The following is a 21528-nucleotide window of genomic DNA, read 5'->3' as shown; positions in this document are numbered from 1 at the left end:
CAACACAAGTATCACAGTCATCACAAAAATCAATACAATCTTCCGAAGCGCCGGTCACATCTGCCTTGTTGAAGGACCCATTCAGGTCGACGGCCTCTGTGGTCAGAACCATAGTCGTTGTCGGCGGCTTCTTCATTTTCCATCCTGTAAAGTACTTTCTCATACAGAGGAGGACTAAAGATTTCATTAGTGCCCCCCAAATTACTACCCCGATTATCACGGCCAGTGCGGTCAATAACCACTTCACTATAGTGCCCGTCCATCCCCGGAACCAGTCAGTGAGCCAGCTAAATTTATAAGAGTTCTCGCGCGCGATCCGATCGATCGTCAGGGCGTGGCTAGTTTCCCTTAGTCTCACTATTGCGGCTGACACTCCTTCGGATGGATCAGGTATGTAAGTGCAACATTTTCCCTCTATTATTCCGCATACCCCTCCTTTCTCTGCCAGGAGCATGTCCAAAGCCACCCGATTCTGCATCACCATTGTACGCATGTGAACTACCGTGTCCAATAGTATGTCATGAGCCGTAGCGGTGTCGTTTGCCACCTTTTCTAGGGCCAAAGCCAATTTATCTATCCGGAAGCTGTTCATGGCTGTGCCCGCACCTGGGAAGAAGAAACCTAACACCTTTTCCCATAGGCTCCCGTGTAGTTTAGTGGTTCCATCTTCGTTCATGACTGACCTCTTATGTCGCCTGTCCAAGGACTTTGGGTCTAGCTCATCCAGTATCTCAACGTCAGGAAGGACTGAACCAAGATAACATGTGCCCCCCCAATTATTTGGTAAATAGGGGTAAGCCTTGTCGCCGCATATAAACATTGTCCCATGGGGTGGGACCAGGTGGGTGGATAAGCACTGGAGTCCCTTTATCACCCCATTAATCCTACTAACCCCCCTAGAGAATGTTATAGCCGTTATGTTGTGGTTGTGTTTATCTTGCAGTACTATTCGTAATGTAATCCCAGCGCTCCCTTGTCCCAGCTTCCCGGGGAGAGTGTAGGCGCATTCTGATTCTCCCATAAGCAAGTGGCCGGAATCCTGGAGGCAGACCATCCCTTTCTGTGGTTTGACCCAGACGGGGGCAGGCCTCTCGGCCACATGGGCAATCATTGAAGGGCGATAATTAAATTGCCGATTGCAACTCTTGCCGTTGCCAACCCCTTCTCTTTCCAGCGTGGTGACTAAACATGGGGAATCGATAGGTCGTGAGCAAAGGGCATTGAGGGACAGAGGTAGCACTATCATGTGTATTCCTGTGGTGCCTGCTTGGGGAAAGTGCATGCACGACCAGCAGTGTGTCCTATTTTGAATTGTCGCCACCTCTCTTGCCAATTTCCAATATGTGTTTTCACCCTTCTTTGGGGCCTTGTCCTGGGGGTGCGGCGTGAGTATGTATTTGATGCATGGTGGTCGGGGAGTCAATAATTGTATGGTCGTAACTTCACATATCAATATCAGGGTGGTATTTCTTTCTAGTAAAGCGTCCGTGGTTAAAGTGTTCGGACCTTTTCCCCATTCGAATCCTGCTCTGGCGGAACTTACTGTTGGTCCAACCTTTCCTCCCCGTTTTACTTGCCTCCGACGAGAGAGGGCAACTTGTGTTGACTTCGTTCCGTTTGGATTTGTCCTTTCCGCCCTCCACATTATATATATCCACGGGGGGTCCTTTGGTGGTATTAGACAACATGGTACGTTTATCTTCTGTCCCCAAGTAACGCTTTGATAATGGACGTGAGACTTAGAGGTTAGGTTTTCATATAATTCTTCAACATATGCCACCATGTCCGCCCACTTGAGGAGTGGGGTGGTGGGCGCTGTGCTGGCGAGGTGGTATAATCCTAGCAGTGCAAGTGTAATTAGTCCTATATGTCTGTGCAGCTCCTGCCCCATCCTGTGTGACGGTGGGTGTGGGTAGGGCCAACTTACAATGTGTGGTGTGGATCCACGAGGTCTTGCCCTCGCAAAAGACAGCGGTTGGTGTAGTCGGCAATACCTGGAATGGTCCCGTCCACCTTTTCCAGGGCGTTCTTGCAGGTGAAGTGCTCCACGAACACCTGGTCTTTTTCCTCTGGTGGAACACCTGGTCCACAAGCGCCCTGGGAACACCTGGTCACCAATTTCCTAATCCACTTTTTCCAAGTGGATCCAATTTTATCCAATATTCGATTTTAAATTCAATCCAATTTTCTCTAATCCTTCTCTCAGCATCCCATTTGCCTGTTTCCTACATCAATAATAAATAAAAAATAAACGAAAATTATTTCAGCTAGAGTTTCAACTAGAATTACCACAAACAAACCACCATTAACCTCCATGAACCTCCCCCTATTATTTATTTATTTTCGCAAATAAACAAATAATAGAAATAACCTGGTCTATTTATTGGAAATATGTCTTACTGTCTGGTCAATTCCAGTTCCAATTCTGGTCAGTTCTGGTGTCTGGTCACACAGTTTTTCTCACCCACTGTGATTCGCTCAAAATAGATTCTCACTGTTGTTATGTCTGAAATTCGTCTCATGAAAACCCATTCAAGAGTCCGGTGTAACAGACAGACAAACACATAGACACGCCGAAGACCCCAGGGTACCCATCAAACTAGCTTGTCCCCAGATCAACAAAACAAAACTTGTAACTTACTCAATTTTTTCTTTTCAATTGTCATCCCAATTGTCATTCCCTGTGCAAATTAGAGCACTCCGGACTATGTCAACAACTGAACTTCCAAGACAACAACGATAACACACACCACCTGGCATTCACAGTAGACAACTGCATCTCCTTCCTCTCATTCATCCAAAGCAAAATTGATGACATTTTCAATGGCTCAATCACCACAACCCGCTCTATCCTGACAAACTGCATCACTGAAATAAAATCCTGGCTTCAGATCAACAACAACCAACAACGACCTCAACCACCCATAACTCTGCCCTCAACATTGATGGTTTCCCAGTATCCACCTTCCCTCACATCCGGAATCTTGGCATCATCATTGACCAAACCCTCTCCTTTGACAAATACACTAAACAGATCATAAAGACAGCCTTCTTTCTCCTTAAAAACATCGCCCGTCTCCGTCCATCCCTCTCCTCCACGGCCGCAGAAACCCTCATCCACGCTTTCATCACCTCCTTCCCACACACTGCATCATTTAAGCTGACTACTCCCTTCTGAGACTTGCGCTTCCCAGTCGCCTCTTATACTATTGCGCTCCCCCGTCATTATAATCCACCAATCTGTTACGTCCCCTACTACAGGTAACTCTTCCTCAGCGAGCTTACACTGCCATATTTACCTCCATGGAACAGTTGGTGGTCCTCCCAAAGGTGCTTTCCGATGTTTAATACAATGACACCTGAGCACTCAATTAGCCCTCCATCGTACCACAGACTTACAATCAGACAGACAGACAGACAAATAACAGAGGCGTGTCACCAGCCTCAGCACAGGACATCACCTCTCCAGACAGGCACAATATAATCCACAGTATCGAAATGCCAACTTCTATCTGGAGCCTCGCAAAGCCAAAAGTCGGGCATGTTCACTGCATTTCACGCAATTGCAACCTCCAACCACACGGGGTGTTCCACCCTGCTCCATGCTCCATGCATGCTCCAAGCTCCACGCTCCATGCATGCATGCTCCACCATGCAACCCGATCTGTACTTGGTGCGCCCCCCCATAATGAGCAAGTTATAATAACCACAATACACCTGGGCACCCACCTCTTGATACCACAACTTAATCCATGTTACTTGCATCTCTTTGCATCCTCCCAAATGTCCTCCATTTAACATGACTATCCCCAGAGCTCGATCAAACACGTCACTGTACTCGGCCCGGTTAAATTAAATTCAAAGCATACTGTACCTGACGCTTCCGGTCGGCACCGGAAATCTGTTTATTTCTTGAGTCCCCTGAATCACCTATTGAGACGTCAACGACAACCACAACAACAAAAAACAGATCTCGATATTCTCTGTTCACTAATTACGTACATGATTTCAGTTTTAACCAACAATATATGTCCTTTCTTTCCAGATTTAAGTTCTATATCCTGCCGTTAAAGCAACACCCAGTAGATTGGCTCAGCCTGTCGTTCTTCCAAGGTTAGTGAATTATCTCTGACCTCTTTCCCTTGCATATCTCGAACAAAGGTCAAATAAACTTCAAAAGGTCAAACTTCAAATTGGGGTAACCAGCGCTTTCATCCCACAAATAATACAAGTCCGGCGACATCCCGCCCCTGCAAGAACTCCACATCCGGACAGACAAACGACCATTATTGAGGCTCCACATTGCAAAATGCTAACACCCTACGAATCAAACAACCGTCAACAATCCGCCCAGGAACTTCCGTGGGAGACGTGCTCTACCATGCAGCACCCTTACTACCTGGTGCACACCTTTCGCACATCCCTCCTCGTTCGCACACTTCATCAACACACCTCCTCGCGCCCACTCCCCCTGCACTCTCCTGCGCGCCCACACAACTGCAGCCCCCAGTGCCCACCCAGAGTGCCCAATCTGCGACCCACAATCTTCTCGGGGCACACACCTCCTCCTTGAAATCCATGCCTCAGAAATATAACTCCACAGACAGACACAGCAATGAAACCACAACCTCCGCTCTCCCTTCAGATCAAAGGTGTGTATTTCGCACCTCTGACCGCATTTCACACCATGACATAATTTCACACCAGCAAATCTGTAATCTTTCTCATTACACGACCCATTGACTCCCAAGGTCACATCGGCCTCAGGGATATACTCATACAATCCACAAGTCACCAATACACAATATAATCGTTAATCGCATAATTCCTGCAGGCAATTCAAGAAACCCTTTGCCAACCATTCACGGACCTCCCACCGTGCGGGGCACATCCCTTTTTGAGTAGGCAGGTTATCACCTGCACTCTGAGCAAACTCCGTATTCTAAATTCAACTTCTGAATTCAGTTGAATTGACTGAATTCTTCAATCTGTCATTGAATGAACTCTTCAATTCAAGTCAAACATACGATTCGATTCAAATTCTGAATTTAATTCAACAAATTCCAAATTTCTGCTCGACTGCCGCTCGAAAGGCAAAGGCAGCCCATCTTGTAACCATCTCCAAGAAACCGCTTCATATCAACGTTCCTCCGAGTGCTCTCCTGACCCGATTTATATCAAATCGCTCCCAAACACTCCCAAACAAATGAAAATCCGGACTCAGTTAAGGACCTCACCTGGGCCCTCGGATAGACGCTAAAATCGACATTCCCGGCCTGGATTTCCGCACGTCAAGCAGACCACTTACAAAGCTTCACACCGAAACCCTCTGCTTTGCATATGTCCTACAGACAAGTAAATTGGCCAGATACACACGTCAATTAATATCCCAATATACATTCATTCCTCATTCGTATACCAGTGAGTCTCCCAGACGTCGCGCGAACACCAGATCGACTCAAATCATGCCCCTCCTCCAGCCACTCCCATGTACAATCTTTGTTCATTCATATTACGTCTCTCATTCAAGGAAAAAGGATTTTTGGGACGGGTTGGACGGGGTGGGTTGAGGTGGAAAGGGTATGGCAGGGCGGGGGTGTTGCCTGGAGCCCTGGGACAGAGCCCAGGTCTTGGGGGGTAGGGGTTTGGTATGGTAACTACCTCCCCTACCGCGGGGTCTTGGTCTGGATCCTGGACCAGCGGCATCAACCGCTGATTTACTTGCTTAACTGCTTACTTAATTGTCCTCTGTCCTTGTAGCTTCAATAACTACAGCTGTAATGCTTAAATTTTCAATATTTCAAAAACCACTTCTGTCCTTCCTACCTGTGGTTGCCTGGCCCCTTGCTGTGAGCCTATTTATTTTCTCTTGTTCACCTGGTCCTGGTTTGTTTCTATCTGGATTTCTGTTGCTTGCTTCCTCTGTCCCTACAGCTTCAGCAACGTTCCTGCCCTCTTGTCTAGAGCTTAGTCTCGAGCTTCCTGGCTTGACCTCGTAGTTGTCACTACCTTCTTGTCAAGCCTACCTGGTACCTGCGCATTTCCCTTTTCCTGGCCATGTTCCTCTACGTTAGCCACAGCCCTTCTTTCCCTGGCATGCAATGGCATACCCCATCTTGTCTCTGGGCTGTTCCTTCCTGGAAAGTTCTCGGTCACCGGCGCAGCCTTATGGCTGTCCGACCTCACATTTCCCCCTCCTCCTTGCTAACTGTAACGTTATCCTTACTGTTATCCTGCGCAAATTCTACCCTTAGCGTTATTCTTAATGTTATCCTGCGCAAATTCTACCCTTAGCGTTATTCTTAATGTTATCCTGCGAAAATCCTATCCTTAATGTTATCCTGGTGAATTTAACAAAGGCTCGTCATTCTGAGGCATGAAAATAGCCTTTACTTACAATTTTCGTTCGGAGAGCAGGCAGTGGCAGATGACAAGGAAGCGGACTGAGCCCGCTCGAGGGAGGGAGGTTCGAATTTGGAAAAGTAGCCCTTTAATACAAGACAATGCTCACCTTAAAACAAATCAGCGTGCCGGCGCCGGCCTCAGGCAGCCTCCCTCCGGTCGTTCGGGGTCCGCTCCTCTTGTCCTCTGTCTGCTGCAATCCGAGTCACGGCACCATAAAATGTGGGGAGGACTCCTTGATCGTAACAGAATTCCACCAACAGATTGAGAATGACGAACTTTATTAAATACCAATTACACAGATCTGGACGAAAACGAAGACGTCTACAGCACGAAGGACCATCATGCCATGTCAACCTTCCTAAAAGCACATCGATTCACAGTTCATTTTTATAGGGACACGCTTTATCAGAGAATCTCCGCTAGAGTCCGAGAGGACAAAGGAACTGGCAAAGGGTCCTCCCACCGTCATCCGTCCTTCCGTCTTGAAGGAGTGAAGCACGCACCGTTAGGATCCGGACCAGATGTGTTTTCAAGTCTCCGAGGTGACAGAAAATATAACTCACTGAAGGGGGATTGCATTCCTGGTTCTGATAAGGCCATAAATGTATGAGGTCGTTCTGATGAGTTCCAGGTGTTGAATGTACCTTCCAGCTCACTTTCTCATTTAAACTTAAAGCCAGAGCATATTTATCGTAACTCAAGCGTCACTTTGATTATACGAAGTATTAGTTAATGTTTTAACAGTCTCTATGTCTACAATTCACGCATCCTACGTAAGGTTCACATTCCACACATATATAATCCGCCTTCCTGCCCGCGGCTCGAGGCGCCGTCTGCGGATCAAGGAGAGAGTTTACGACTAGGCTATCTAGCCTGTAAAGGGCGCACGTATACAACGAAGCCATCTGTTCTGCACAGATGAAGCGAGTATTTTCTCATTTTAAACTATGGCAAAGCGAAAACCTTTTATTAACTTATGAAATAACATTTTTAAACAGCATTTATAACAGAGCTTATGCAGTAACAAATCAGTCAAACGACATTTATAACAGAGCTTATGCAGTAACAAATCAGCTACCTGACATATATATATATATATATATATATATATATATATATATATATATATATATATATATATATATATATATATATATCTGCGGTTTTGAGAACCCACACAGGTGGACCCACACAGAACCCACACAGGAGAACCCACCATCATTAAAGGTTAAAGGTTGCACCTCATAGTTAGGCTACATGCAACACGTAGGTCACCTTAGAACGTTAGTTATTTCTTAGTATATGTGAGATAAGGCCATTTCCCAAGTAAATCATCTGCGTTGTGTAAAACAAATAAGAGTAGGCCCCGTTCATTCTGCAGCCCTCCCTCCAATCGACTCCATTGCACACCATCCAGTCTGCATCCCATTGCCCCTCACATTAGGATGCTCGCAGTTTGTTGCACCTTGCTTGCCAGGAGCATTCGCTGCCCTTGGGCTTTCGCTCGAACCAGCCCAAATGCCACGAGGTAAGGCCCGAAAAGGGGGCGGAGCGCGAGGTCAGGGGTGTGGTCACGTCAAGCAGCCATCAAGGGCAGAGCCGGTAAGACCCCATCAACCAACCAGGGCTCGGGTGAGATGGCCTGATAGGGCGTGGTAAGGGCGTGGCTAGAGGTTCGAGAGGGTTCGCAAAGCGGCGCTATATAAACGCGCGCGCAAAGTCCTCTGAAGGACTTATGCGCATCACGAAGGACTTACGTGGTATTGAAGGACTGTCCAAGGACTGAACGGCACTCGATATATGAGAAGGACTGTCCAAGGACTTGGGAACTTGGTTGGAGCGCATTGCATTGTTGGTTACAAGGACTTTTGTGGAAGGCGCCATTATTCAAGGACTCGCTGGGAAAAGCGCCATTGTGAACTATTGTGAGACGCGCTATCCTGATCAATAATTGCAAGGGCTCGGTGGGAATTTGGCTGTGGGCTTGCGTGAAGCGCATATCAAGCGCCGGTCCTTCTATTACATATGCAGCCGTGAGCCACCACGTGACCGTTAGCCAGCCTACCTTTCCCCGAGATAATTGTCCGATCCGCGCCACCGACACGCGAAGATCTTGCCTGCCGTCTACCATCGCCTCCACGGTATGAGTCGGGGACCGGAGCAAGCTGTGAACGAGATCCTTGGGACCATCGCCTGACCATCTACAAACCCCGTGTGAAATGAGTCTGAGAGTGTGACTGAGTGTGAACGGGCCCGTGTCCAGGGGATAAGTATAAGACTGTATAAGGCTGCCCTGTGTATCTGCTTCTTCCTCTTCACTGTACATTTCTGCTTCTTCTTCCGCTTCTTTGTACAAAGTGTGTAATAAATTCCTTGTTTTTCCTGTTTTCCTCTTAATTTGACCGTCTTAGTGATTTCTCCATTGGGTGAGCGTGGCACGATCAGGAACCGCTCCAATCGGGTTAGTTCCTGTTAACGGCCCGAATCGCGGCTCGCTATCGCTCAGTGTGGCCACTAAAACCGTGGTTCGGGTGGGGTTATTTCCTTGCTTCACAGCCGGTGTTAGTACTTAGGTAATAAGAATTCGGCTTACATCCCTATTTAACACCGACCGGAAGGAACGTGATAGCCCCGGATCGCGTCGGCTAGTAAAAAGACAAGGGGATTAATCCCCCCTTGGTAAGGGGAAGGCCGATGCTTGAGATCCGCAACAATATATATTTTTTTTTTCGATCAAAAGGTCAAAAGTCAAAGCTTCATAAAATCGGCGATTTTCATTTTGTGGTTTTTAATCTCCCCCACCGAAGGTGGACGGAAGTTATGTTTTTTACCCCTGTCTGTTTGTCCATCTATCTGTCTGTTTGTGAACAGGATATCTCAAAAAGTTGTGGACGGATTCGGACGAAATATGGTGGAGCGGTTGGGTCTGTGACATGGACTAATTGATTAGATTTTGGTGAAGATCCAGATCCATATCTGGATCCGTTAATTTTTTAAGTGATTCTTTGACATTGAGAAATGGGGCCAAAAACGATATTTCATGATATGTCATGGTATTTCAAAAAGTTATGGGTGGATTATGACAAAACTTTCTGGGTGAGTTGATTAGGCGACAAGAACAAGCTAATTAGATTTTGTTTTTAGGTCTGAATCCAGATCCGGCCTATCGGTGGGATACAAATCTTAATCTGTTCTGCCTGGTGGAGGTATGTTCTCTACTGATTGCCCTTCTAGTTTTTAGCTGTTTTCCTCATGTTTAGCATATGGAAGAAGAAGAAGAAGTCTGAATACAAAGCGGACGCAGACGGGCTTTGCATTTTCAGATGCTTTCTAGTTATGACAAGTTACAGAAGAAGTTTGTATTTCGGGGCGTTTCACCAAAGTTACACAGTTATGCCCTTTTTGGACTTAGAAAATATCAAGTATTGCACGTGTCAGTTTTCCAGACTTTTTCCCTTGCCCTTTAACATATTGAACTGGAATTTGGTACGTGGCTTTATAAGTTACAGAAACTGCAACTTATTCTGTCGCAATTGCGGAATGCTTGGAACAAGAACATTCATTGGGACCAGTAGGGGACATGCATTGCAAAGCAATTCTCCCTCTTGTTATTGTCTATAACTATCATTATATCTTAAACATTTCTATTAAATCCCCTCGTAATTGCCCTCTTTCTTTTGTATCGAGGTAGGTCAGTTGTCACCCCTTTATAAAGGGAAGAGGAGGATAAGAATTTGTCACAAAATCCAATGCTGTCATTGTTTTTGATTTTGGTATGGATATTTTTGTACATAACTGGGTTCTTTTGGAATATACACAAAAATGAATGGCAATACTGTCACGTTGTGATATTACCAGGACATCAACATTGGACTACAGTGGTTGTGAAATTTCTGCTTGCTCTTAAACCCTTACAGATGTTTCGGTGAGCTTTGGATGCTGTTAACTCATCATCGAATGTTGTTTTCTATCTTTTATACAGAATATGGGCGTAATTTGGAGGATGACGTCATGTCAGACACTTCAGGTCATTTCCAAAGGGTCCTTGTGTCATTGATAACTGTAAGTGATCGATTAGAGAATTTTGTCAGGCAACATGAATGTATAATCTGTTACAGCTAAATTTAAGGAATCATGTGGTGCAGGTCGGTAGATTGTACACTGTACAGTATACCATAATTTAAATTATTTTCTGTTTGCTTTTTACATTTCAAAACAAAATCGAAAGAACTCTATTTTCTTCATTGCATTTGACTGTTGGAGTGCAATTTCTGCAAGGGTGCATTTCTTTGATTATGTATGCGAAATTGGTGGGCCCTCCCCTACCCATATATTTTCTCTTTTCTTTTCGATACTATCTCTCAACTTCATTCCCGGTGTGTACCCTGGTTTAGAATAGGTACACCGTATCCCTGCGTGCCGTAAGAGGCGACTAAGAGGGTTGGCGTCAGGAAGGGCATCCGGCCATAAAAACATTGCCTCAAAAAGAGAACCATGACAATTACAACTACATATGGGCAGGGTACAGCCCGAAGTGGAGATCGGTTTCTGAGGTTTGGGACATGGAATGTAGGGACAATGACGGGGAGATCAGAAGTGGTGGAAGTATTGATCCGAAGAAGAGTGGACATATGTTGTGTGCAAGAGACGAGATGGAAGGGAAGTGGTGTGAGAATGGTGAAGGGTAGGCAGGGACAGAAATACAAGTTTGTGTGGCAAGGGTGCCCGGAGGGCATGAATGGTGTTGGTGTCCTCTTTTCTGAGGAGTTTGTAGACAGTGTGGTGAGTGTGACTAGAGTGAGTGATAGGTTGATGATGGTGAAAATGATGATTGGAAAGCTCTTGGTGAACCTCCTCAGGATATGCTCCGCAGGTTGGTCGGAGCGATGAAGAGAAGGACAAGTTCTGGTGTGCGATAGAGAAGCTAATGGAAAACGTGAAAGATGAGGAAGTTGTTGTGGTAGGAGGAGACCTAAATGGACATGTGGGAAGGAGTATGGACGGTTTTGAGGGAGATCATGGGGGTTACGGATATGGTGTGAGAAATGGAGAAGGTGAAAGGATTTTGGAGTTTGCTGATGGAGCTGATTTGTTGATTTGTAATACTCAGTTCCAGAAAGAGGATAATAAGCTTGTTACATACATGTCAGGTGGGTCGACGACAACCGTTGACTACCTGATGGTGCGTAGGCGAGATAGGGGGCACCTCCGGGACACAAAGGTAATCCCGCGGGAGGAGGCTGCTTCACAGCACCACTTGGTTGTCTGCGACATAAGGGTGAAAGGTGCGAGGAGAGCTCGGCAGGTGAAGTACCAACCGAGAATGAAGGTGTGGAGGTTGAAAGAAGTGACAGTAAGGGAGGCATTAAAAGAGAGGCTGAGTAGGGTAGAGTATGTGGTTGAGCTTGAAAGTGGTTGTTTGTCAATGAAAGATAGTCTGTTGGGAGCCGTTGGTGAGGTATGTGGATGGACAAAAGGACCACCGAGGCACTCGGAAACATGGTGGTGGGATGATGAAGTTGGAAAGAGGATTGACGAGAAGAGGAAGAAGTTCAAGGAGTGGCAGAAGGCGAAGGGTACGGGAGCAGAAAAAGCAGAGCATGAAAGTTATAAGGCAGCCAAGAAGCAAGGAAAGAGGTAGCAAAGGCGCAGGAGGCATGTAGGAAAATGTTTGGAGAACGCTTGGATTCGGAAGAGGGTCAGAGAGCGGTATTCAGGATTGCAAAGCAGATAGCGAAAGAGAGGTGTGATGTGATGGGGGTGAGTTGCTTGAAGGATGAAGTGGGACAAATCGTTGTGGACCCAGATGGAATTAAAGGAAGATGGAAAAGATATATGGAAATGCTGTTGAATACAGAGAATGAATGGGATGGCAACATAGAGAGTAACCCAGTTTTAGGACCGGCAGAGAAGACAACTGAGAAGGAAGTTGAGGAAGCGATAAAAGCAATAAAAATAACCACCTTTAGAGGCCATTTTTCCCCGCAAAGCGGGGGTTGGCCTTTTTCGGGAACCGTGGTTGTTGTTTTTCGGTCCCCTTTTTGAAGCAATGTTTAACGGCCGGATGCCCTTCCTGACGCCAACCCTTTTTGCCGCCTTTAACGACAAACAGGGAATTACCAGTGAACTGGTACTCAACAGCAGACGTGAAGAGTAGAAAAGCGGGAGGGCCGTCGGGAGTTGTCGGAGATATGTTGAAGGCAGCAGGAAGTTGGGGTGTGAAGAGAATGACAGAGATCTGTAATCTGGTGGTGAAAGAAGGCTGCATTCCAGTGGATTGGCAACTGAGTACTGTTACGGGGTCCCCCCCTTTTTACCTGGTCTCGGGGACCTCCGAACCTCGAGGGGAGCCCCGGCAGAAAAAATATGTTATCCTTGGGGAAATCAATCAGATCATTAAGGAGACCACACCAAGGGTTATGAACGAACAAGGATATATTCACAATCCCAAACACATAAAAGGTGAATACATCAATTCACAATTACAATCACAATATTTAAGATGGTACCACCCTATATATATCCCTCTAACCCAACTCACGGCCCTTCCCCCCAATGTCTCTGCACTCCTCCAAGGCGACGTCGAGTCGCTCCGGTGATCGTCGGATCAATGGCCGCTCAAAGTCAATTGAGGCTTGGACGAGTGAACCAACCCCGAGATCCCGTGATCGAGTTCCCGCACAAGGGCGGTGGTATGGGCGCTTTCCAAAGGCGCTCCAAACATGCACGTACCCCGTGCAGCCGCAAACCGCACCGTCTCCTTCAAAGGCCGCTGGCGCACACACACGTCTTCGGCAACCCACCGAGGAAGGCGAACCCAGCAGACGTGGCAACCTTGTTCTGCGAACGCCGCGCAACGCGCGCGAGTCCCAATGGCGGCGGGCTTGTACTTGTGGCGAACTTGTGCGACGAGGGTTCATCCGAATCCGACGTCGATCTGACACGCAGATGTGAACAGTCCCAGCGATCACAACGCTGAAGGCAGGACTTCCTTTATAGGCTCAAAAGTTCCCTCGCGACGTTCCTTCGACAATGCTCGCTCCGGAGCCTCCACCACCACCACGTGCCTTTCCGGTCTCCTCCCACCTCCTTTTCTTCGCTCCACCTCTTCCGGTCTCGGTCCGGATTTTTTCCACATTGTACCAGGAGCGCTTTTAAACCTTTTACTCACAACAACCCGTTCCCTTAAGTCACAGTAAGCATAATATCTAAAATACTCCGAACCAACAGCAATACACATAACAACTCATTAGGGCCGAGTCCATAACAGTACCCTCGTCCCTCTTTACAAGGGGAAAGGTGACCCTCTGGGCTGTGGCTCGTACCGAGCGATAAAGTTATTGGAGCATGGAATGAAGGTATTGGAAAGGGTGTTGGAGAGGAGGATAAGGAAGAAGGTGAAGATCGACGAATTGCAGTTTGGATTTATGCCAGGAAGAGGAACGACAGACGCGCTCTTTATTGTGAGGCAGTTGCAGGAGAAGTACATGGAGAAGAGGAAGAAGTTGTTTCTTGGGTTTGTTGATCTGGAGAAAGCATTCGATAGGGTTCCACGTGAAGTATTGACATGGGCATTGAGGAAGTTAGGAGTGGAGGAATGGTTGATCAGAGTAGTGATGGCAATGTACAAAAGAGCGCGCGCAGCTGTAAGGACGAAGGACGGGAACAGTGGTGAGTTTGAGGTGAAGGTGGGAGTGCATCAGGGGTCGGTACTCAGTCCACTACTATTTGTAGCTGTGATGGAGGTGCTGGCTCAGAACGTAAAGGAGGGTTTACCGTGGGAGTTGTATGCAGATGATCTGGTGTTGATTGCGGAAAGTATGGATGGACTGAAGGAAAAGATGAACAAGTGGAAGGAATGGATGGAGACAAGAGGTCTGAAGGTGAATATCGGAAAGACTAAGGTGATGGCTCGTGGTAAAGCATGTGGTGAGGTGGAAAGAACTGGGAAGTGGCCATGTGCTGTGTGCAGGAAGGGTGTCGGAGTGAACTCCATTCAATGTACAATGTGCGCTGAGTGGGTTCATCAAAAATGCAGTGGTCTGAGAGGGTCATTAACCAGTGTGGCAGCTACATTGAAATGTAAGGTGTGCACAGAGGGAGCTGCAGATGGAGGAAATGTTGAGTTGGATCTTGGAGACAGCGTGAAGCTGGAAGGTGTGAAAACATTTTGCTACCTCGGAGACATGCTGAATAGAGAAGGTGGATCAGACTCGGCAACGATTGCTCGAGTGAGATGTGCATGGAAGAAGTTTCGGGAACTGAGTGGCGTGCTGATGAGGAGGGGGGTGTCGTTGAAGCTGAAGGGAAGGATGTATGCTGCATGTGTGAGAAGTGTTGTGATTTATGGGAGCGAGACATGGCTAATGAACGTAGAGGAGCAACGAAGGCTGGAAAGGGTGGAAATGCGAATGGTTCGGTGGATGTGCGGAGTATCGTTGAGAGAGCGGAAGGCAAATGATAAATTGCGAAAGATTATGGGAATAGAGCCTGTGATTGATGCTGTGAAGAGGAACAGGTTGAGATGGTTTGGTGATGTGTTGAGGAAGGATGAAAGTGACTGGTTGAGAAGAGTGATGGAAATGAATGTTGAAGGAAGTAGAGGACGGGGAAGACGGAGAAAGACTTGGCTAAAGATGGTGGAAGAAGAAATGTGGGCAAGGGGGTTAACAAGGAGAGATGCAGAAAATAGGGCAAAATGGAGAAGATTGTCATGGGGACCGCAAGGCTAACCCCCGCTCTAGCAGGGAAAATGGCCTTAAAATGCATGTTGTGTGTGTTGTTGTTGCTCTCAACTTCATCGATCCTTTTTCTCTTCAATCAGGCTACGAATATTTCTTCCAATTTGAAATTTCACTATTCTTAAAGGTTTTACAAAAAATAATTATTTTCCATTGAGAAGCTCATGAATGCATATCATGTTGACCATGTGGCCAACGGAATATTTCCAAACCGGCAATTATTTTGTGGTGGTATCTGGATTCTTGGTGTGAGACGACAATGACTCATGTTAAAATTGCTCATTCCATTGTATGTGAACCAGGGCAACAGGGATGAAGACATTCCAGTGGACAACGACCTTGTGATGAAAGATGCGCAGGTAGGGTGCTATTTGAAAACTCTCAGAAATTTTGATTACCATAAAACTTCGACTATAACGCACACTTTTTTTACCCAAAAATCTTTTTGTCCCCCGTCGCACAGCGGAGTGAAAGGGGGACTATGGTTTTCCCCTCCGTCCGTGTGCGTCCATCCGTCCATCCGTCCGTGCGTGCTTGCGTGCGTGCGTAAGCGAAGGACCACATTCGAATTTGGTGTGTGGTGCAACCCACGTCAAAATCAAAGATGGCTGCCGCCATGTATGTCTGATGCCATGTATGTCTGAACCTTGTGAGATGAATATCTTGAAAAATAAGCGAAGTACCAACTTCTAATCTGGTGTGTGGGTGTATCTAGGCATAAGGAAGAACGCTATTGAAAATTGGGTCGCCACGTCAAAATCCAAGATGGCCGCCACCATGTATGTCTGATGCCATGTATGTCTGATCCTTGTGAGATGAATATCTTGAAAAATAAGCGAAGTACCAACTTCTAATTTGGTGTGTGGGTGTATCTCGGCATAAGGAAGAACGCTATTGAAAATTGGGTCGCCACGTCAAAATCCAAGATGGCCACCGCCCTGTATGTCTGAACCTTGAGATGAATATCTTGAAAAATAAGCGAAGTACCAACGTCTAATCTGGTGTGTGGGTGTATCTTGGCATAAGGAAGAACGCTATTGAAAATTGGGTCGCCACGTCAAAATCCAAGATGGCCACCGCCATGTATGTCTGAACCTTGAGATGAATATCTTGAAAAATAAGCGGTACCAACTTCTAATTTGGTGTGTGGGTGTATCTCGGCATAAGGAAGAACGCTATTGAAAATTGGGTCGCCACGTCAAAATCCAAGATGGCCGCCACCATGTATGTCTGAACCTTGAGATGAATGTCTTGAAAAATAAGCGAAGTACCAACTTCTAGTTTGGTGTGTGGGTGTATCTCGGCATAAGGAAGAAAGCTATTGAAAATTGGGTCGCCACGTCAAAATCCAAGATGGCCGCCACCATATATATGTCTGAACCTTGAGCGAAATATCTCGAAAAATAAGTGAAGTATCAACTTCTAATCTGGTGTGTGGGTGTATCTAGGCACAAGCAAGAAAGCTGTTTAAAATTGGGTCGCCACGTCAAAATCCAAGATGGCCACCACCATATATATTGTTGTGGATATGAGGATTGTGTTTTTTTTATTGTATAAGTACATTGTAAAATATCACCCTCCGTCCTCCAGTTGTGTATAAAGGTCAAAGTGCGTCCCGTAGTTAGGCCATATACAATCACGTTTAGCCAATCATAGATTCCCTGCTTGTTGGTAGTTATTTCCTTATTCTATGTAGGTTAAGGCTGTGTCTTCCATTAATTGACACTCCATTGCACCGAATTCAAATAGATAGATCCCCTTTCATTCCCATTCCCAAAGCCTTTCCTGCCAACTGCATTCGCCGCAGCTGCTGGGCGGTTTTCACCGCGACTCCATTAGCCACGAGGTGGGCTCGGAGAAGAAGGGGGAGGAGCCGCCGAATCCAGGGCGTGGCCTGCCCATCGTCATCAAAAGGGTGGAGCCAGCGAGCCCTGACCAGCCAACCAGGGCTGGGGAAATACCATCACGGGCGTGGTGCGGGTTGATCTAAAAGCGCGTTATATAAGCGCGCGCGGAAGCCTTTGGATTGAGTGATGAGTTCTGGGTTCTGAGTACTATGAGGTTCCAAGAAAGAGTTGCGCGAGAGACGGAGAGAGAGGAAGGGATCCCCACGGAGAGTTGCGCCAATTAAGCAGAAGAGTCCACCAGATTCAAAGGTGGTTGCGTCAAGTTCTGAGTTCTAAGGAGCAGCTCTGGAGAGCGCACGGTGCACAGGAGGAGCTTCGCCGCGCAGTTTGGAACCGCGGCGGTTTGGCGATCGCAGCTCGAATATTGACGGCGGCTGTCCGCTTCCAGCCCGACCGATCCCCGCTGAACCTTCCTCTCCCGCCAAGCCATCCACCTCCAGCGATCCGTTCCTGCCTTCATTTCCCCATTCGTGTGAGTCTGCCTTTTGTTTGTTCTGTCCTGGGTATTAATTAAGACTGTAATAGATAAGCTAGAATTGTCACTGTGTCCTTCTGGTCTGTCCCTCTTTCTGTCTTTATTTTATTATCCTTCCTTCTTCCTTGGTTTATTTTGGTCCTGTAAATAGTAATAAATCATATTCGTATTTCAAACCTTTTTGCCTTCGTCTTCCGCTTCTTCACATCCGTGTCGTCTTTGTCTTTTCCCAAATTGAACATCTGTGGCACGATTTGGCCTACGTTTCAGGATCGGGTTAGTCTTGTTAACGGTTCGGGCCGCGGCTGCCATCCGCTCGGCAAATTACCATCTTATCCGCGGTCGCGAACGAAGCTGCTCACCGGTCTTTTCGGAGGCCGCGGTGCAGCTTCAGGGACCACGTCGGTCAGTGACAAGTGAGGGGACTAATCCCTCCTCAAAGGGGAACCATAGGCCGACGTTGGGTTCCGTAACAATATGTCTGAACCTTGTGAGCGAAATATCTTGAAAAATAAGCGAAGTACCAACTTCTAATCTGGTGTGTGGGTGTATCTAGGCACAAGCAAGAACGCTGTTTAAAATTGGGTCTCCACGTCAAAATCCAAGATGGCCGCCACCATGTATGTCTGAACCTTGAGATGAATATCTTGAAAAATAAGCGAAGTACCAACTTCTAATTTGGTGTGTGGGTGTATCTCGGCATAAGGAAGAACACTATCGTAAATTGGGTCGCCACGTCAAAATCCAAGATGGCCGCCACCATATACAGTATGTTTGAACCTTGTGAACGAAGTATCTTGAAAAATAAGCGAAGTACCAACTTCTAATCTGGTGTGTGGGTGTATCTAGGCATAAGGAAGAACGCTATAGAAAATTGGGTCGCCACGTCAAAATCCAAGAATGGCGCCTCCATGTATGTCTGAACCTTGAGCGAAATATCATATCATAGCATGTTTTCTGCGTCTTCCACTTTGTCAACTAACATCACTTCGCCGACGGGGGACCGAGGCGTAACGCTTGTTAAAGTTAGAGGTGCGTATTATACATAGGTCTAATTTTTTTGTAAGTTTTTTTCGGATTGAAATGATCCTCGAGGAAGTCTTCCAAAACGGAAGTGGCAATACTCAAAGAACAACAACAAAGAATAGCTAAGTGTTTAATATAGAATATACAATCTAAGTTCACAATCATGAAGTAAGTAAGTAAACCAGTGTTCTATTAAGTGTTGATTTTAATGTCTGGCAGGTTCGAAAGTTATTCTACTAATGAAAAAAAATTATACCGGCAATTGAATGGACGTTGGAAATTAAAAAATATTGTACGATTACTTTGCGAGTTGTAATTATGTACAACTCGTAAAACGATCTCCCCATCCACGTGACGCCTTGAAGGTGACCATGTTTGGCAGCGTCTTTGCAAGCATGACGGCTTTCACACGCACCTCCGAAATGCTGACGTCACTGCCTTTGTTGCCGACGATCTGTGTCCCAATCGAGCAGTTTGGCCTCGAGCTCGATGGGTGGCCGCATGACCCCGTTCGGCCATTTTGCTTCGTTCCTTCTGTCGTCTCCATCGTCTGAAGTTCACTTCAGATGTTCCGTCGAATTCCCTCCCAGCAGCTCTTCAGCGTATCGAACAATGTTTAGTTTTTGAGCCGCGGTGTATGATTGTCGTCGAGAACTCATGGTTAATTACGGTAAGAAAACTAGTGCAAATAGAAAAGTCGCTGGTAAATCTTATGAACAACTGAATGAAGCTGTTAAAGAACACTTGGGTTTCACAGTAAAATATAGCCAATTATCAGCAGATTGAGTACCACGTGATTGTCGTCTGACAATAGGCTATGGGTTGCTTCGTTGGATTTTGCTATCCGACCTCCGCCGTTTATTTAATATGCACTGCTATGTTTATGCTTTGCTTAATCACAACTGAACATTGTGATTGATACGATTTACGACTGTCGTAAATTTAGTTCCTTGACCTGCCGTGAAATCCTTTCATACCACCTCTGTTCAACTATTACGAAATTGTGGCCGACAGTCATGGTTGAGATGGACTTCGCCGTTTTTAGCAGATGTAATAACATGTTTTACGTCTATGTTTTTCATTTGAGTGCTGAAATGGGGGTGCGTATTATATATAGGTCTATAGATTTTTACACCGTGACAAAAGTCCTAGTTGGGAGTGCGCGTTATGCACAGGGGCGCATTATAGTCGAAGTTTTATGGGAGTACCCCATCCCCATCCATCTCTTCCCTCACCTCAAATGGCATTTCTGGTGACTCTGCCCAAGATAAGGCAAAATGTCTTAAATCTCAGCTTTCTTCGAAATCTTGTGTGCCCAACCCTACTGGATTTTGTCATTTGGCTATTCTACACCATTGCTGAGGATCCATCAACTAGCAGTAAAAGTGGTCCTGCCGTTCAGTTGTGCCATGTGTTGCAGTATTAATTTTGTAACAAACAGGAAAAGGGCAGACTTTGCCTTAGCCTGCCTGGATCGTTGGCTGTGGTCATTTTTTTTTCTTGTCATCTGTGCTTTTTTATTGCTTGAAATATATATATATATATATATATATATATATATATATATATATATATATATATATATATATATATATATATATATATATATATATATATATATATATATATATATATATATATATATATATATATATATATATATATATATATACACATATATATATTGTCGCGTAACCGTGATTAACACCACAGTTACGGATGACCGATTTGCGAGACTTTAACTCCCGAGGCGAACACTCAATGGCGGACTCAAGTTCAACACCAACGCGCGGAATGGCGGGGCGCAGCGAAGGCTCCGCAACCTTATCTATTAAAATCAAACACCCAGGAAAACTGCGTTCAGATATTATGTACAAAAAGTAATATAAGGGTTTATTAGGAAAAGTAAAGCCAGTGAAAAAGCCCGCCGGTAAATCTAATAATTCTAATAAACCTAAATCGGGACGTCCCCACACGACTGACAGCAAACACAAACGAGGGAGATTAATCACGAAAATAACACGTCCCGTCGTTCAAAATATACGCGGAGATCGGGCTTATCTGTCTTTGTCGTCTTGTATTGTTGGTGTCCAGCACCGCTCCTTCCGGCCCGATCGCACACCACGAGGCCCCTCGCTCCAAGCACCACGCGTCCGACGCAGGCCAGCGGCTCCACTTGACCAGGGACAGGAAGGACTCCTTTCAACTCCACTCGACTCGACGACGCGGGAGTGCTGGCAGCCAAGTGCCAACGAACTGCTCAGTGCCAACTGGGTGTGCTCTCGTGTGTCTCCTGCGACTCCCTACAACCCGAACTGCACTCGAACTGCGACTGGAATGGCGTGTCCTCTCCAACTCTCCACCACCGCTCAACTCTCTGGTGCCTGCCTGCGTCTCCCAGTGCCTGCCACGAACTCAACTCAACTGCCCGCGTCTGCCAGTGCCTGCCACGAACTCAACTCAACTCCTGAAATGGCGTCCGACCGTCGCCTATATTGGTGGCCGATGACGTCACATTGCGCACTCCTCAGCCAATCAAAGCCTCCCGCGACTCCTGACATCTCCCCCGTTACGCGACCCTGCGGTCCTGGCATAACACGTGCCGGCCAGGTTTGTAGGCCTTTGGAGGTGTACACGGTGGCGGCCAATCGTGGCGGTGTTTTTGACCTGGTTTCCTGTCAATTTAATACGAAGTCCTTGTCAGGGAAAGGGGATTATTTAATGTTGCGCTAAGGACCTAACTAATGTTTATGTGGTTTGCAGTGCCATAAAGGACAAAGGTTTGATTACTAGGTGATACTCACAGGGGCGTTACCTTTAATCCCTCACTATTTAACACTCGAATCTCCAGGTAGATCCACACTCATACATCTTACCCCGACAACCGCCTGAACATCAATAACTTATTACATGTAGAGTCCCTGTCACGACAGCCGAATACCTACCTATTCAGATCTACCTAGCTCTAGATGTT

General features: G+C 46.3%; 1 protein-coding gene across 4 annotated transcripts in view; it reads left to right on the top strand.

Annotated features, from left to right (window-relative positions):
• Positions 1-21528, top strand: part of LOC137424950 (annexin A4) — a 115134-nt gene that overhangs the window by 32118 nt on the left and 61488 nt on the right. For 2 of the 4 annotated variants that reach the window (XM_078776116.1, XM_078776115.1), the window contains exons 7-8: positions 10388-10467; positions 15449-15505. In XM_078776116.1, the coding sequence (XP_078632242.1) occupies positions 10388-10467; positions 15449-15505 (137 nt within the window). The remainder of the gene's footprint in view (positions 1-10387; positions 10468-15448; positions 15506-21528) is intronic. The other 2 variants (XM_078776118.1, XM_078776117.1) reach the window with 1 other exon arrangement.

This window comes from Myxine glutinosa, chromosome 4 (genome assembly GCF_964187855.1).
Source record: "Myxine glutinosa chromosome 4, kmMyxGlut1.1, whole genome shotgun sequence".
Taxonomy (NCBI): Eukaryota; Metazoa; Chordata; class Myxini; order Myxiniformes; family Myxinidae; genus Myxine; species Myxine glutinosa.
This window is presented reverse-complemented; position numbering and strand designations above follow the sequence as displayed.